Source organism: Bicyclus anynana, chromosome 7 (genome assembly GCF_947172395.1).
Source record: "Bicyclus anynana chromosome 7, ilBicAnyn1.1, whole genome shotgun sequence".
Taxonomy (NCBI): Eukaryota; Metazoa; Arthropoda; class Insecta; order Lepidoptera; family Nymphalidae; genus Bicyclus; species Bicyclus anynana.
The window spans coordinates 14,400,023-14,417,455 of NC_069089.1; the positions used below are offsets into that span (position 1 = coordinate 14,400,023).

A 17,433-nucleotide genomic window follows, 5' to 3' on the forward strand; every position below is an offset into this window, starting at 1 on the left:
TGGTAACTAGCCATGGCCAAACCCTGCCATCAGATCAGAGTTGAGCCAATTTAGAAATTATTAAATCTTACATTTACCCGAGCTGGAAATCGAACCCCTTACTATTGAAAACCATAGCATTAACCACGCACAAGCACAGAGTTAAGCTATACTAATATGTTATAGGAGTAAAGTTTGTGGTATTGTAAGGGGTAATTTCTGGATCTAATGAACCGATTTTGAAAATTATTATATATACCAATAGAAAGCCACGTTATAATTTTTTTTTTTTTTTTTTAATCTTTACAAGTTAGCCCTTGACTACAATCTCACCTGATGGTAAGTGATGATGCAGTCTAAGATGGAAGCGGGCTAACTTGTTAGGATAGGTTAGTTATTTGTGAGTCCCATAGGCGTATTTTTACTTTGTATTCCCACGGCAAAGGGACCTACGCCGGTGAAATCGCGAGGTTCTGCTTATAAAATGATATTTTAACTTAGCAGGGTTGCAGTTTATTTAAGATTTCGTTTATTTAAAAAAAAAAGAATATTTGCCATCTCTTTTATATATCACCAATATTCCCATTCACCTCCAACTATTCGGGAAAGACTGTATTAGGAGTGGGTACGACAATAGACCAACGGGGCGGGGATCGAACCACCAAATCTCGGTGACGAGTCCGACTCTTACCGTTGAGCTCATGATGCTTGGTGAGGCATTACACTAATATTCTAAGCGCAAAAGTTTGTATAAATGCATGACTTATCACTTTCACGCAAAATCTACTAAACGGATTTAGCTGAAATTTGGAATGGAGGATTTCACCCTGAAAAATCCATGATTGCTCTGGGATTTATATAAAACTGAATTTCACTCAGTCCAAGTCATGTTGTAATTCGGTACCAGGATTTAATAAAAAGAAAACATGTTACTTTTATAAGAATTTATTGATCACAGCAATTACTTACAAAATATACACAAAACAGCAATATAATATATCTTTACTTAACTAAATATATAAAACATTATATCTATACGATAGGTATAGTTATATCCTAGGGAGGGGGGTTGTCTTGAATATATGGGTAACATAAAGAAAGGTCAACACAACAGAAAAGTTTTGTTAAATTATCTTTATACTCCCATTACGTAATGTACTCAATATAAAATCTCAAACGTTATCACAAAGATTTTCATTCGTACAGGTCGTTTGGTATTGTTCATTATTGAGACTCATGTGATACAACTTCAGAGTATACACGAATAGTTTAGAACCCATACGGGGCCCTTAGTCATGAGCTGTTTCTTGCAATGCGGCCCGATGGCCCGATGAATGGTACTACAATGGCCCTCGTTACATGACAGGGGGCATAAAATATAAATAACTATTAGAGTACAAAGGGTGACGTATGACATGGAAAACTGTTAAAAAACCGTTGTGTAGCAACCACTCACAGATGGATGTTCATTTAGTATAACTCGTGCGCATTAACTTGAAACCTGGCTACCAAGCATAACCAAAAAAACACGGTACAAACATCATTTGAGCCAGTTCTCAAGGTTATCTGCACGAACTGTAATGTTTTTGGATTGCTGACGCTCCTTCAGTTTTACACACCAACGCGTCTGTCAAATGCTTATGTCCACACCTCACTACTACCAGTGGCGTGCATAATAATATTAACTAGAGTATGCATACAAAAGGCCTATGTCCTGCAGTGGACGTCCATCGGCTGATATTATGATGATGATGAGGGTATGCATAATACATACAAATTAAGCTCCCAAGGTAGGCAGTGCATTTTAGCATCTATGAATTGCACGCCACTGAATAATACATCCAGAGCTAAACCGCATATAAGTATATTGATAATATGTAAGTATTTTAATAATATAATATGTTAATATAGTATTTCGAGATCTCAGAAACGGGTGAGCCAATTTGGATTTTTTTTAAAGGGAATATTCAATAATATGTACCATTAGCAGACGCCGCGCAGTTTCATCGTAGTGCCTGTTCCCGTAGGAATACGGGGGTAAAATATAGCCTATAACACCCGAGGATAGTGAATTTTAGAAGACGTCTTGGAGATTGCATCCAACTATACCAAAGTTCATCAAAATCGGTTCAGCGGTTTAGCCGTGAAAAGGTAACAAACAGATGGATGTAACACTAACTAATATGGAAATAAATAATCACTGCATTTGATGCCCTTAAAGGTACCAAAAGGGGATGAAAGCTTACAATGGTTTTTTCGCGGACGAAGCCGCAGGTGTTCGCTAGTCTTCAACAATCCATACTAAATATTTTTTTATGAATATAACAATACAGATCTGCACTTCCAATATTACAATAATCTTAGAGTAGAAATAATATTTTAATAACTAAATAAATACAATTATTACTTAAGAGTTTACATTTTGAACGGAGATGGTCCATTTTGTGCCAGGTATACGAGTATGTACAATGTACGTCTATACCATAAAAAATTAAACAAATAATGGCATCTTATAGTATACGTCAAAACGACAAATAAATTCGCTGTTATTTGATAAAAACTCATATTAATGTAAAATCTTGAAGAAAATAATAACTACTAAAAAGGTTTTTAAGTCTGGTTACAATGACAAATTGAGTGATCATCACAGACTATAGACACGCCTAAAAGAGCTAGAACCCAAAGCTGTAGCAAACATTTAAAAAAAATAAACCATAAATACTCTTACATCTCTGAGCTCCTGCCCATGGTCTTGTTGTCTTATTTGAGTGCTATTCACTAATTTGGTCTTAATTAACGACCTATTAAAATAAACATCAAATCAACTGAGAATTGTCATTTACCTAATGACATTTGTTACATAGAATTTCAAATGTCAACTAACATACGTCAAAGTTAGTGAATTAGCCTGCTGGACTGCTTTCCGCGGAACAGTTTAGGCCGTATACTATCACACTTAGCCAATAGATGGCGTTGAATACTACACGTCATCTTCGACCATTAATAACAGGACCTGCCTCGCTAACCGTCACCCCTCTGGCAAAGATCAAAAATCAATGATCTAACGCGTTAATAAAAACTGTTGATATAAAATCGATGTTTCATTGTTGTAATCGTTTTCGTCGTGTAAAGAGCTCCCTAAAAATGCCGGTTTCTGTAGTTGAATGGCATTAAAAAGGCCAAAAACTTGTAATTTAATAAAAGATGAAGTAACATTTCATTTGTAAATATTTCTATCTTAATTTTATCAAATTTGTAACAAAAAACAATTTCTAAAAAGAATCGATTCTTTTGACGGAACAACAAAAAACAATCAAGTAATCGAATATTCTATGTATAAATTCTGTGGATAGTCTAAGCAATGTGTTTGTTACTCTGTGTAAAAATTACACGTGTGTGTATACGAGACAAATTTATAGTTGTGTGTAGTGTATGGACACTGAATATATTTAATGGTGTTAAACATTTTCGATGTGTGAGTTTACCTCGTCCCCCTCAAAAATGACAGACTTTTTTGTTGGTGATTTCGGGTGCGAAACAGGTCCATAGTCTAAATAGTCAAAGCTCGCCATTGATGTCTGGTATTTTAAAATAAACATCTACATCTCGGAGCTATTGTCCATGGCCTTGTTGTCGTATCCTCGTGCAGTGGTGACGGAGGCGGCGTCTGTGTCGAAGCTGGCGTCGCAGTCCACCTCCACCACCCATGGCTGTCTCTCCGCGGAACAGAATATGCCGTACACTATCGCGCCCAGCAGATAGATGGCGCTAGATATGAAGAACACGAGACGCCATTGCTCTGCTGTCTGGAAATTAAAAAAAAAACTGTGAATTGTTGAAGTAAAACTTCTTTACGCTTGACTTGAGCTTGAACTTGGTGAGCGCGTTACGTTTTATAATCGGACGATGCGTGCTGCTATCTACAGGCATAGTGAAAGTGTTTGTTATTTTAAAATACCGGTAGATGGCGTTCTTAGAGAACATTGAAACAATCCCTTTTTGTAGACTTCAAAACCTAGTGCAAAGCAATTATGACTTAGGCTCATAGATGGCGCGTTATTTTTTTTAAACCAACTTTAAAAACGGAGGTTATAAATCTGTCGGAAACTTTTATTATGTTTTTTAAAGAAAATTTACTTTAGTCGTGTAGTCGTGCAAACTCGTTTTTTTTTATAAAAATAATATTATAACAATAATTCACTTTGCCGCCAATTAGTTGCCAAATATAAACAGTTAAGTAAGGTTATTTATATACCGTCATCAGTTATTTAGTCGTCAAATATGTCAAATGTAAGCTTGTTTTAGGCTTAACTTAACTGTATTAAGTTAACTTCGATCTATTTCATGTTTCCCTAGATTTTGTATGAAAAATGTGTTTGGCCGCAATTTAACCTGGCAACCTTTTTGAACATTATCTATCATTTATTTTACAGTACTATATAACAGATGAGGGGTATATATTTTGAAAGCCGGATCTTAGACTATATGATGATACCTTGTCAGTGACTATGAAGCCCGCAAGAGGCGGACTTATGATCCCGGGCAGCGTTGCGATGGTGTTCGACAGGCCCATCAGGACACTGGCGTGTGGCGAAGCTATATCCAGGTGGTTCACGCTGGAATAAAGAGAAAACATATTTTTTTTTAACAATCTTGACGAACTTAAAGATTCAAATGCAATTATACACCGTGCTAGTGTCACCGTCTGTAAGCCGCCCCGACATTCATTAGTCCAATACAAGAAATCCTTTAACATTATTAGAAATGACCTCAAGGTCAATTCAAGCGCTAGCGAAAATAACTTTTTAATTTGTGAAAAAAATCAAAGATCCTGTTTAATTATGTTTAGTAAGTATGAAGTCATTAAACTTAGATTTAGTATAAGCCGTACCTTTTACCTTAAAGGTAATAGGTAAGTTTTTGAAAATACAAGATGATTTAAAATAATCGAACTCCTTGAATTGTTCTTTGTTTTTTTTTTAAATAACATATACATTGGGTAGATTATGTGAGATTTCGGTTTAAGACGACGACAGCTGGCTTACTTCAAGCTTAGTGTATGTGTGTTTGTTAGTGTGTGTTACTCCTTTACAATACTACTACTACTAAACTATTATTATTAATCCGATTTGGCCGAAATTTTGGAACAAGATAGAATACAACTTACATTAATAAATAGGCTACTTTTGATTCTGATAATCCATGATTACCTCGAGAATGGTCAAAAGCAGAATTTTAAGCGAACAGAGTCACGGGCGTCCAGTATTGTAAACATAAAGAGCATATTTTTTTTGTCCACTGTACACTATCTTTTTGTAATCAATACTTTAATATAATTAAAGTTAATTGGTTTCAAAATTACTGTGCGTTCTCAAGTACTTGTACATATTTATAAATTACAAACAAATGCTTTTATAATTTTTGTCTGTTTCTCTGATCACCGGAACGGCTGAACTTTCATTGAGACTTTCTCTAGAAAATAGAGGAGTTTTTATCCCGGAAAAATCCATGGTTCCAGCGGGATTTGTGATAAACTGATATTCACGCGAACGAAGTCCTTAGTATTCCAATAAAATAGGTTAAGTGATGATTACCTAAATCCAGACCAAGCGAATCCTCCGAGTCCAACCGCTATGGTGAGGCAAACGACACAACCAACGATAGACGTCGAGTACGCAGCCGCTATCATGAAGATTGTCTGGAATTACACAATTTGTTAGCTTTAATAGGATAATAATAATAACTTGTCTAATCTCGTTTTCCTTATCCCACATAGTTGGGGTCAGCAAAAAATGTCAATATCTTCGATTCGCTTCTATCTTTCTTCAACTAGTTATATATAGGCCATGAAATCGCCACAGTTGTACAACTTACGCAAGCCAAGTACATTCAATCAATCAACAAATCAAGTAAGTAACAATAAATCTCACCTGAGCCAGGAAAGAACTGCAAGCTATAAGCAATGTAGATATACATTATGTCAGATAGCCTGCGGCGCTTACCTGGCTAAGTAGCCAAGTGGGACATGCAATTATAGCCAAGCAACTGTTGGGTTTCTTGCCAGCTCTTTTCAGCACAACCGGCTCTTCGATCCGGTGGTAGTCTTTACAAATAAAATAACTTGACGTTTCAATAATGCCTGTACACTAAGCTTACTTAAAATAAATGATTTTTGATTATGATTTTAGCCAAGCTCACTTCGGTGAGGAAAACGCCGCAGTTGAACAACTTCCGCAAATTATTCATCATCATCGTTATCAACCCATATTCGGCTCACTGCTGATCTCGAGTCTCCTCTCAGGATGAGAGGGGTTAGGCCAACAGTCCACCACGCTGGCCTAATGCGGACTTCACACACGCAGAGAATTAAGAAAATTCTCTGACGTGCAGGTTTTCTCACGATGTTTTCTTTCACCGTTTGAGACACGTGATATTTAATTTCTTAAAATGCATACAACTGAATCGGAGGCAGAGGTCATATCCATTGGGCTATGACGGCTCTAAATTATTGCGTGACATTAATTTCACTTTGTAGCTATTAATTACTCATGTGATTCTTGCCAAGCGTCATTACGATTATGGCCAAGTATGATCAATCAAGCTCACCTGGGCGAGGAAAGCGCCGCAGTTGAACAGTTTCCGTATGTTAGTTCGTGACATCAGCTGCATGTGTAGCATCCAATCGGCCATGTGACCCGACACTTGGAGAACCACGGCCATTGCCAAGTATGGCACAGCGGACAGCAAACCGGTTGCTGACGTTTGGAACTTGAACACATCTAGAAAATTATGCAATTTATGTTAAACACAATTTTATTATCATTGGATAAAAGGAAGAAATAAAAGTAAGTTTAAAAGACAGAATTTATAGTAATAAAATTAATCAATTTTTATTGGCAGCTGTTTTGTTAGTCAGCTAGGTTAGGGTGAATAATGTTTGACTGTGCAATTCAGACTAATTACATTAGGACCTGCCTCGCTAGAAATTACTTGTTTACTGTCATAGCATATGATCAATGATCTTATGCGATTATAAAAACTGTCTATAGAGTCGACGTTTCATTGTAATCGTGCCGACGGACACAATTAAATCTAAGCTTGTTTTCCTCACAAAATGACAGACAATATTGTTCGTGAATTTGGGTGCGATGCTAGTCCTTATGTTATTAGTCTGAGTTGTGCAACGAATGTGGTTATGTAATGTTTCCTGGGTTCGAGGCTTACATTGGGCTTAATAATGTAAAGTTTTTCCAAGTAATTCTTATAATTGAGAACTTCTCAGCCCGGAATTATGAAGTTGGTGGTGTTCCATCCCTAGTGGAAATCATTTTATCCTTTTTGTACCAGTTGTTCTCATTAGAATATTATATATAACATTCTAATGAGAACAACACCACCAACTTCATAATTCCGGGCTGAGAAGTTCTCAATAATAACAATTACTTGGAAGAAAGAAAAGTTTTACATTACTAGGCCCAATCTAAGCCCCGAAACCAGAAAACCACACAAGCTTACCACAGGACTAACAGTTAAAATTTAATTTAAAAAATAATATGTAGTGATTTAATGTTTAGCATAATATATTACCATCTCTTTAAATCCACACCCCTTTCGGTTTTTACACCACATTGTACCGGGACGCTAAATCGCATGGCGATAATATATAACAAAATCATTAGATATTCTCAGAGACCTTGCATAAATGTTGGCAGGAAGGTGAGCAGGGTGTAGAAGCCCCAGTTCTCGCTGAAGTGCGCCATGACGATCGCCCACACAGGCCCTGACGTCAGCATGGCGCGCCACGGGTGTCGAATCTGCGACCCGTCCACCGCTATCGCCCCTCGAGACTCCTGCAACATTGATATAACATCATCATCAGCGTCATCCCATTTTTTTGACCCATAAAGCCAAGCCTCTATCCTTACAATACTAATATTACAATGAGGTAAGGTAAAGCAATATTATTTTGTGGTGCAAAGAGGGTAATCTCTGAATCTACAGAACCGATTTTGGAAATTCTTTTGCCTCTAGAAAGATACATTAATAATTGTGAGTGTATATTTATCTCCACATTGTCACAAGAACGAGAACTACGCGGGTTAAACCGTGGTGCGTTGGCTAGTATTAGAAGTCGACGCCACGTGGTTTCACTATAAAATTCACAAATGACATGGCTTTTTAGTGGTAAAAGAATTTTATAAATCGGTCCAGTAGATTCAAATATTACCCCTTACAATACTACAAACTTTACCTCTTTATAATATTAGTTAATATTAGGGAAAAGGGAACTAAGAAAATGACCTCCAAGTCAAAGTTGACTAAAGGGTACGTAAGTTGGTTACGTTACGAAAATTGTAATCGGACAATGCGTGCTCCCATCTACAGGCATAGTGAAATAATAATTGTTATTTTAAACTACCAACAGATGGCGTTTTTAGAGAACTTTGAAACAATCCTTTTTTTAAAACTTCAAGTGCGATGCAGTTATTTGTTAGTTGCCTTAGACTTAAGGCGCTTTGTTATTTTTTAAAGAAGATTTACTTCAGTCGTGTAGTCTACCCTCGTCTTTTTTGACACAACAACGAACGCTATCAGATTGTTACAATTAACCTTACGTATAATATAATAAGGTTAACAATTGCTTGTCATTGTTATGCAGTAATTATTTATATTTCCATAGGGGCAGCCATATTCATAAAATTATATGAAGTGTATACGTACCTGTATATATTTCAATTCAGCTGCAGTAATGTGGGGATCTTTCTCCGGTGACTCCTTGACTACCAACCACCATATTGTAGTCCAAACTAACCCGACAATTCCTGGAAAAGAAAAATGAAACTAAAATGAGTAAGCCATTCATCTTTTACAATGTAACTGCATCAAATTTTATATTAGTACGGGTATACGAGCAGCGACGGTTAGCATGTTATAAAGGCACTCCATAACCTTATACCTGAAACACAAGTCCCGGGGTCTGTGAGGCTTTTTGCTCTCTGCCGTACAGTGGACTCCGCACCCTCATGACGAACCCATGGAATGCTAAGATATTCATCGTCGTTTACTAGCTACGTAGTTGCCGCTGAACGCGAACCTGGCGAGTTCAGTCCTTCACAAGTTCACAACTCACCGAACACATAGAATATCCCCGGCCAGCCGGTGTAGTGCGCCAGCAGCGAGCACACGGGCATGGACACCACGGTGCCGACGTAGCTGCCGCTGAACGCGAACGTGGCGAGTTCAGTCCTTCACAAGTTCACAACTCACCGAACACATAGAATATCCCCGGCCAGCCGGTGTAGTGCGCCAGCAGCGAGCACACGGGCATGGACACCACGGTGCCGACGTAGCTGCCGCTGAACGCGAACGTGGCGAGTTCAGTCCTTCACAAGTTCACAACTCACCGAACACATAGAATATCCCCGGCCAGCCGGTGTAGTGCGCCAGCAGCGAGCACACGGGCATGGACACCACGGTGCCGACGTAGCTGCCGCTGAACGCGAACGTGGCGAGGCGGGCTCGCTCATTGCTCGGCGCCCAGCGGGACCACACCGCGTGTATGCAGGGATACGTTACACCCTGTAACATTCCAACATTCATTTAATTAAGAACTAATTGGAAACTTTAGGATGGTAAAAGCAGTAAAACAAACCGCCTCGCTTCGATAAAACTAGTTACAAAAGATCGAAGAGAACGATAAAAGTGTAAGAGCAAGTGAGCTAACAAAATTAGGAAGCATACATCAGAATCAAGTATCCGAAAATTAGGTACCTACGTACCTCAAAAAGTCCTTCTACGACTCTAACAGCGATCAGGAGTCCCGTGCTGATGTGAGCCAGCGGCGGGGTGAATAGAGTCAGTAGCGATGTAGCGCCGAGGCCTATCCCGAACATTCTGTTGACATAATGTGACGTATATTACATTACTATAATATCATTGGTCTAATGCAGAGGTATGCAGAGGGGACTTTTTTCGCGGGGCATCGGTGCCCCTCTCCCGACCCGCGCGTTCCTTCGGGAGTGTTACGAATGAATTTTCCAAGCTATAAAAGCATTTTTTTCATTTCTGTATCGATGTAAAGTGGGCCCAATTTCAGGCGTCATCTTTTCAGTAACATTCTCGTGTTGGGGAAATCAGCGATGTTGTTTTAACATTTCAAAAGTGCTTATACACTAAGAAAAGCGCTGGGATAAAATCGAAGTCAAAATTCATTTGATTTCAAAATGAATTTTGACTTCTACTTTACCCCCGCGCTCTAAAGAGCACGCCAGCCATCATTATTTTTAAAATTTCTGATAGTATCATTAGTAAGTATACTGAGCGTTATATGCTCATATCTATCACCTTGAGCTTACTAATTCAGACTGTAACAACGTGGTAGGATCACATACCCTTTTCTATAAAGAAGGAGATCTGACTCTGTACTAGGACCATTGGCATTTAGTGATTTTTTGTAAATCGAATAGCTCAAGTTCAGTAACCATATTGTAATTATTCTTCAAGAAGGAACGAACCTGTTACCTCCTATTTTAGCAGCCAGCCACCCGCCCGGTAACTGAGTCACGAGGTACCCGTAGAAGAAGGAGCTCAGCACCCACCCCTTTGTCGTGGATGACCAGTCGAATTCTGGCACCTGGAAATATTTAATTGAATTTTGAAAGTCAAAGTCATCAATTTGTTTTATAGAATTTAAACTATCGTAATCAATTAATTATGAAACACTCACGTGATACACAACGTTGGAGTATGCCCGACTAGTTTCGAATTCACACGGGGCCCTTAGTCATGAGCTGGTTCTTGCAACGCGGCACGATCCAAAATTAACATTATTTGTTTATTCAAATATAAAATACAAAGGTAGATGCGTCAATACATAGGTTTATTTTTACACTAGCTGACGTCGCGCGGTTTCACCCGCGTGGTTCCCGTTCCCGTAGGAATAATATATAGCCTATAGCCTTCCTCGATAAATGGGCTATCTAACACTGAAAGAATTTTTCAAATCGGACCAGTAGTTCCAGAGCGCGTTCTATCAAACAAACAAACAAACAAACTCTTCAGCTTTATTATATTAGTATAGATGTGAAACTAACGGTCGCTCGTGACTCTGCTCATGTGAAATTCTGATTTTCACAAAATCCGCGGGAACTATGGATTTTTCCGGATGAAAAAGTAGCCTATTTGTTAATTAGGCATAAAGATACGAGTAGATAGTCTTAGGTCAAGAATTGAAATATTCAGTTTTTTTTTAATTCGCAGTCTGTAATTGGGAAATATGGGGATGTGACAGCACCCCGTCGCTCGTGAGTTTCGATCGTGTCATTATTATTAATATCTGATAGTACGATCATTTAACGTGGCCTTTATATTGTTAAAACAATTTTCAAAATCGTTTCAGCAGAACCCGAGATTACCCCCTACGACATTACAAACTTTACCTCTTTATAATATTAGTACGTAGGTACATAATATTTAAATGAATTTAAATTTGATGGTTGTAAATCAGCATAGGAACCATCCCCTAAAATAGAAATAAATTGGCAACACATTTCAAGTTCTGTAGTGAAAGAACGCTAAAAGATAAATTTCCTTTGATATTGAAATTGAAATAAAAATATCCATTCAAGAACGGCGTTTTTAAAACTGAAAATTATCTATGAAACCAACTAAAATTCTAATTAAAGATAATGAGCTAGTAGTTTATAAAAAGACAAAATTATTTCATTTTCGTAATGTAAATAGAATGACCTATTTATTCAAACAAGCGAATGATATCCTTATTTAAAAAATGCTGTGTATACCCTTACTTATTAGGGTTCCGTACGTCCAAATAAAAAAAACGGCATCCTTATAGGATCACTCGTGTATCTTGTCCGTCCGGCACAGTAAATTTTCTCCAAATCTACTAGACAGATTAAGTTGAAAATTGATATGTACATATGAATAGTAATTCCTGTGACCAAAATGCAGAGATGTGACGTGCATTGACGAAATCTGAATATGAGAGCACTTTTGGGCGCATGAATGAAAGTTAAAAGTAATATTTTAAATCACTAAAATATTGAACGTACTAAAATACATTACGGAACCCTCTTCACGCGGGTTCAAATCGCACTAGTCGCGTTTTTTTCTGAATAAATGCTAATTCGTTCGTACGCTTTTTATTGGATCGCGATAAAAGCTGTTCGGTTCGTAAAGTTAATCCCGGATAATGTTATGCGTGAGATTTCATACAACGCTGGCTTTACTGTAAGTATTTATAGGCGTATTACGTTACGCTCATTTTCATTTATTACGATGGATCATATAAAAGTTAGGTCATGCGCACATAAAACGCGATGCAAGCCATAGTTGTATATTATAAGGGTCAGAACTTATTAGACCGACTCGACACCTGATAAGCTGTTAGCACTACTATTTCGCTGGGTGGCTACTCGTAGACACTCGACACGCTGTCCACAGGTGAATGCTGCGTGACAACAAGTGCAAGTCTAGTGGTCTACGTCGCATTGTTGTTAACCAGTAAACATCGTGTATTCAACGAGTAGACATTACATAGTAAGTTAGTAAATTAGTAGTTTATCAGGAATCGTCACCAGATTTACACTCTCTATTTCATTCTCTATGTGACTACATGAGTCTATCGTTATGTCTAACTTTATAAACCACTTTCATATCTGTCGGTCGTTATCTGCATTATTTCAAGCACATCGCGACTAATATAAGCGTGCGAACCGAGTGGTCCACTAGCCGACCGCGCGCAGGCGCTCCGGAGTTGATTAATAATTTATTTATTTTATTTCTTTACAATCACTTTTAAAACGTCAGGTCTGTCCGTTCGTAGTGACTCTACCACTGGTTCGGAAGGCATGATCTGCTATGAATAGCCGGAAATAAACTCAACATTTGACGTAGCGAGTATATCCATAGCAATTCATTCTACGAATATTAACAGCTCGAAGCAAGGCGGTGCTGAGTGGCTCCAATGAGCTATTACCTTAAGACTTAAACCTAAAATGTTCTCAACCCATATAGGCTAATCACTGGACGAACTACTCCAGTTCGGTTGCCTATAAACAAATTTCGCCTCGCATCCTAACGTGTAAAAGCGCCTTTAATATCATTTCTGTTTATCGCATTTTAACATATTGGTTTGGTTGAATATATTAAGTCGGTCTTATCTTGCGAAGTATCTATGTTTTCCCCCCTGGCATTTTTTGTTCCTTGTTTCATGACCTACGTTAAAGATGTCTTGGAAGGTTTTTTAGCGTCCGCAGATACTGTATAAAAACAAGAAAGGCATCCTCAGAATTCTTAAGTGGATATTTTTTGCCATTTAAATGCTACAGTTAATATAAATTGATGTTGTAATAGTTGGGAAGTTGGTGGTGTCACACTTCTTTGCCTCGGAAAGTACGTTAAATGGTTCCGGACTCATTCACATCTTTAAAACCTGATAGTTTTGGCTGGTGGGAGGCTTTGGCCGTGGCTAGTTGGCCCTACCGACAACGACGTACCGCCAAGCGATTTAGCGTTCCGATACCATGTCGTGTAGAAACTGAAAGGGGTGTGGACTTTCATCCTCCTCCTATCAAATTAACCCGCTTCCATCTAAGATTGCATCGTCACTTACCATCAGGTGAGATTGCAATCAAGGGCTAACTTGTAAGGAATAAAAAAAAGTAAGTTAAAAGAGTTACAACTTACAAAGGCTAATATTAACACCACTATCACGCTAACTGTAATGTATAAATACAGTGTAATTACAGGCACATAAGATTTAAAGCCCGTAATAGCCCAGTGGATATGACCTCTGCCTCCGATTCCGGAGGCTGTAGGTTCGAATTTAGTCTGGGACATGCACCTTCAACTTTTCAGTTTGAATTAGAAATTAAATATCACGTGGTGAAGGAAAAACATCGTAAGGAAACCTGCATACCTGAGAATTTTTTTAATTCTCTAGTCTTCGTCTTAGCGTGATAATATGTAGCTTATAGCCTTTCTGAATAAATGGGCTATCTAACACTGAAATATTTTTTCCACTAGTTCCTGAGATTGGCGCGTTCAAGCAAACATACAAACCCTTCAGCTTTATAATATTAAGTGTATAGATTACTTATTAGATACGTACGTAAATAATAGTCCCATTGTCCAGCTCGACCTCTACAGGCTCCGTCATGGCGACCACGGCCACCGACAGGTTGACCCTGAGCGCGTATACATTGAAGAAGCCAAAGAACGCCAGCAATGACACCACCAGCCGCCGCTTCTCCCAGAACCGCCATGTTGTGCTGCTACTCCTGACTTCGTTTACTCTTTCCCTGCAACAATCAAAAATCAAAAAATCAAAATCAAAAATCATTTATTTCAAGTAAGTAGGCTCACTTTACAAGCACTTTTGACACGTCAGTTGACTATTTGTGTTTGGTTCGTAAGGTTCTGCTGAGAAGAAACCGGCAAAAAACTCATAAGTTGCTCTTTTTAAAAAAATCATACAATATTATAATTTACAATTGTTGATAAAATTACAATTACTAATTAGTTTTACTTTTTGCGTAATTAATTAGTTTTACTTTTTGCGTAAGCGTCTGGTTAGTATACAATCCCAAATTCCTTTGAGGAACTACTGGTTCGAATTGGAAAATTCTTTCAGAGTTGGATAGCCTAACAATTGAGGCTGCATGGGTCTTTTTTTATTCTTTACAAGTTAGACTTGACTTTAATCTCACCTGATAGTAAGTTGATGCAGTCTAAGATGGAAACGGCTAACTTGTTAGGAAGAGGATGAAAATCCACACCCCTTTCGGCTTCTACACGACATCGTACTGGAACTCTAAATCGCTTGGCGGTACGTCTTTGCTGGTAGGATGGTAACTAGCCACGGCCGACCTCCCACCAGCCAGACCTGGACTAATTTAGGAAATCTCCATCGGCCCAGCCGAGGATCGAACCCAGGACTTCAGTTTTGTAAATCCACCGCGCATACCACTTCGCCACATAGGCCGTTGGTCTACGACCAATACGAACGAAGTATGAATGAATAATGTGGCAAAAAATTGGAAACCTTCTTCTGTTGTGTGCGCTGCGTACCTAAACAGTTAAACGCACTTGAAATTGTTTAAAAGTTTAATAGAAAGTCTGTGATACTCTTGATATGTCTATCAAGGTATCGCAGACTTTCTATTAAATCTTAAAAGATAGACATATATAATAGTAAGAAATACTCAGCCAGCACGTCAGATTAAGTTATAGTAGGTGAGTTGATAGCTAAAATGTGTGCATTTTCCAAAGTTGCAAAATAAAACCCTTATATTTCTGTTATCGAGTGCGGTTGAAAGCGAAAAAGTATATAACCATTTATTCTTTATATCATCTAGTCTACCAAATCTAATCGATTCTCATAACGCTTTAGTAACTGCAAATTTAGCATCCCGCGCTCTCCTACTATAAAGTCTATCTTTTAAGATTTCAGAAGAAGTCAAGGGTGTCCACGCAGACGAAGTCGCGGGTACCCACTAGTATGTTATAAATATATACCTAATTTCGATCGCTTTCATTCAAGGCCCGCATTTTAATATGGATTAACGTAACTTTTAAATAAAAGAACCCTTCCGATTTCACGCTAGCGAAACAGCTTTTATTACTTTTTTTATTGGGGATTCACAAAAGGTATTCCCCTGTATCACAAAAGTTACACAGCAAAGCTTTCCATGACCCACCAAAAAAGGTTATGCGACCTACATACGTAATAAGAAACCACATTAAAATTAACTTCCTAGTATCTATCACAACTTAGCAAATCTACAGTTGAGCAACGTATTTATACTCCTGTAAATGGTTCATTTAATTTAATCATTAACATGTAAAAGTTAAATTAATTAAAAAGTCATAATTTTAAGTACGCTCAAACCACAAGTGAGACCAATCGAATGACATCTCAACTGTATATATCCGTTAAACGTTTAAGCGTAGAACAAGCCAAAGAACGAGTAGGGACACACATGTGTTCAAAAACATATTGCTCTTTCAGTAAACGAGTAAAAACAGGATGATGAACCACCCAAATGGTGGTTATACTAGAAAAACTACACTTTTTTAATTTGGGAAAAATTTGGCTCCACGGAAGTTAAGTGCGGTATCCTCATGGATACAGCAAAATGCTGAGTGGAGACTCTTTTAGGATCACATCATGATAGTTGTAACCGATTTTAAAAAATAAAAAAACTTTTGTTTGCAATCGGGTAGTTATTCTGCAGACAGTAATTTGTCGCCTCCACGAAGCATTAACTGCCTTCGGCCTCATCAAACGTGGCTTCTAAGCTCACCCAAAACCTCCGGTGACGCCGCTGAGATCCCATTAAAGAGCCTACGGCACTTACACATTCAGAAAAAAAAGACGCATCAAGTTACTGCGCGATTTATTTTTGTACAAAATAGTACGCTCGCAAAACAAAACCCTCCTTAGACTGTCAAGCAAATAGACTGATACTTAGACAACTTGGCCATAATTAATTATCCAGATGGTACGGTTAGAATTCGAACTGCATGATTGTCAAACCGTGGCAGCACCTACATTGTGCATCTAGAGCGGATTTTCGGCATCGCTGACAGTTTTAGTTATCCCTGCGGACGGTAATTTATAGACTCCACGACGCATCAAGTTACTGAGCGATTTATTTTTCCTCGTAGGATTTGCTTTTCAAGTATCTGCATTTAACTAACTTGGTAGGTATATTCAATTTCAACAACCTATTTTAATCGTCCACTATGTGGCCTTGTCTCCTTCCTTTTAGAACAGGGTATATGGAGCTTACACCCACTACTGATGATGCTCCAGTGGGACTTGGTGGGTTAACGACCACTAACAGATATTAATGATAATGACCGGGATTGACGGCTTAACTTGCTCTTCGTGCACGGATGTGACATCACCAACTTGTGGGGGGTTTAATAAATAGTTTAAGTTTAATAAATAAATAGTTTAAGCGTTACAAAGGAACATACCAACCACCAACAACCTACGTCAATACATAGAGTCAGAATGCGTCTCTTTAACATAATCAAAAGAAAGAAACTAAAAAACTTGAACAATCAACAAACCTTTCTAGTAAAAAGTTAGACATTTTAACGCTTTCAGATGTTACATAAGTTTCCATTATGTTGATAATGTGTAAGTCTTTGTAATATCAATATTTTATTTACTGAAAACGTTAAAAAAATAAAAAAAAGAACCCCACATTAATTTTAACTAATTATAAGATTTTAACACTAGATATAACACGATATACGTGTTATTACAACTAAGAGAAAATCAGTGAAAATAAGGCCAATGCGCAAGTTGATTGAAACCCAATAAATTAATTAAACTAACTTGCACTTTATTTCTTTGCAATAAAACTTAAATTCCTTATAACTGAAGTAATATAATAGCTTAAAATGTCATGGCTATGTTTC

The 17,433-nt window shown here is 37.8% G+C and overlaps 1 protein-coding gene across 1 annotated transcript in view; it reads right to left on the reverse strand.

Annotated features, from left to right (window-relative positions):
• Positions 1–908: 908 nt before the first annotated feature.
• Positions 909–17,433, reverse strand: part of LOC112051977 (vesicular glutamate transporter 1) — a 58,049-nt gene continuing 41,524 nt past the window's right edge. Inside the window, exons 2-11 of the mRNA XM_024090851.2 lie at positions 14,111–14,300; positions 10,494–10,612; positions 9,759–9,873; positions 9,384–9,558; positions 8,701–8,801; positions 7,673–7,829; positions 6,586–6,758; positions 5,574–5,677; positions 4,475–4,595; positions 909–3,785 (exon numbers count right to left, since the gene is read on the reverse strand). Coding sequence (XP_023946619.2) covers positions 3,579–3,785; positions 4,475–4,595; positions 5,574–5,677; positions 6,586–6,758; positions 7,673–7,829; positions 8,701–8,801; positions 9,384–9,558; positions 9,759–9,873; positions 10,494–10,612; positions 14,111–14,300 — 1,462 coding nt within the window. The 3' untranslated portion in view covers positions 909–3,578. The remainder of the gene's footprint in view (positions 3,786–4,474; positions 4,596–5,573; positions 5,678–6,585; positions 6,759–7,672; positions 7,830–8,700; positions 8,802–9,383; positions 9,559–9,758; positions 9,874–10,493; positions 10,613–14,110; positions 14,301–17,433) is intronic.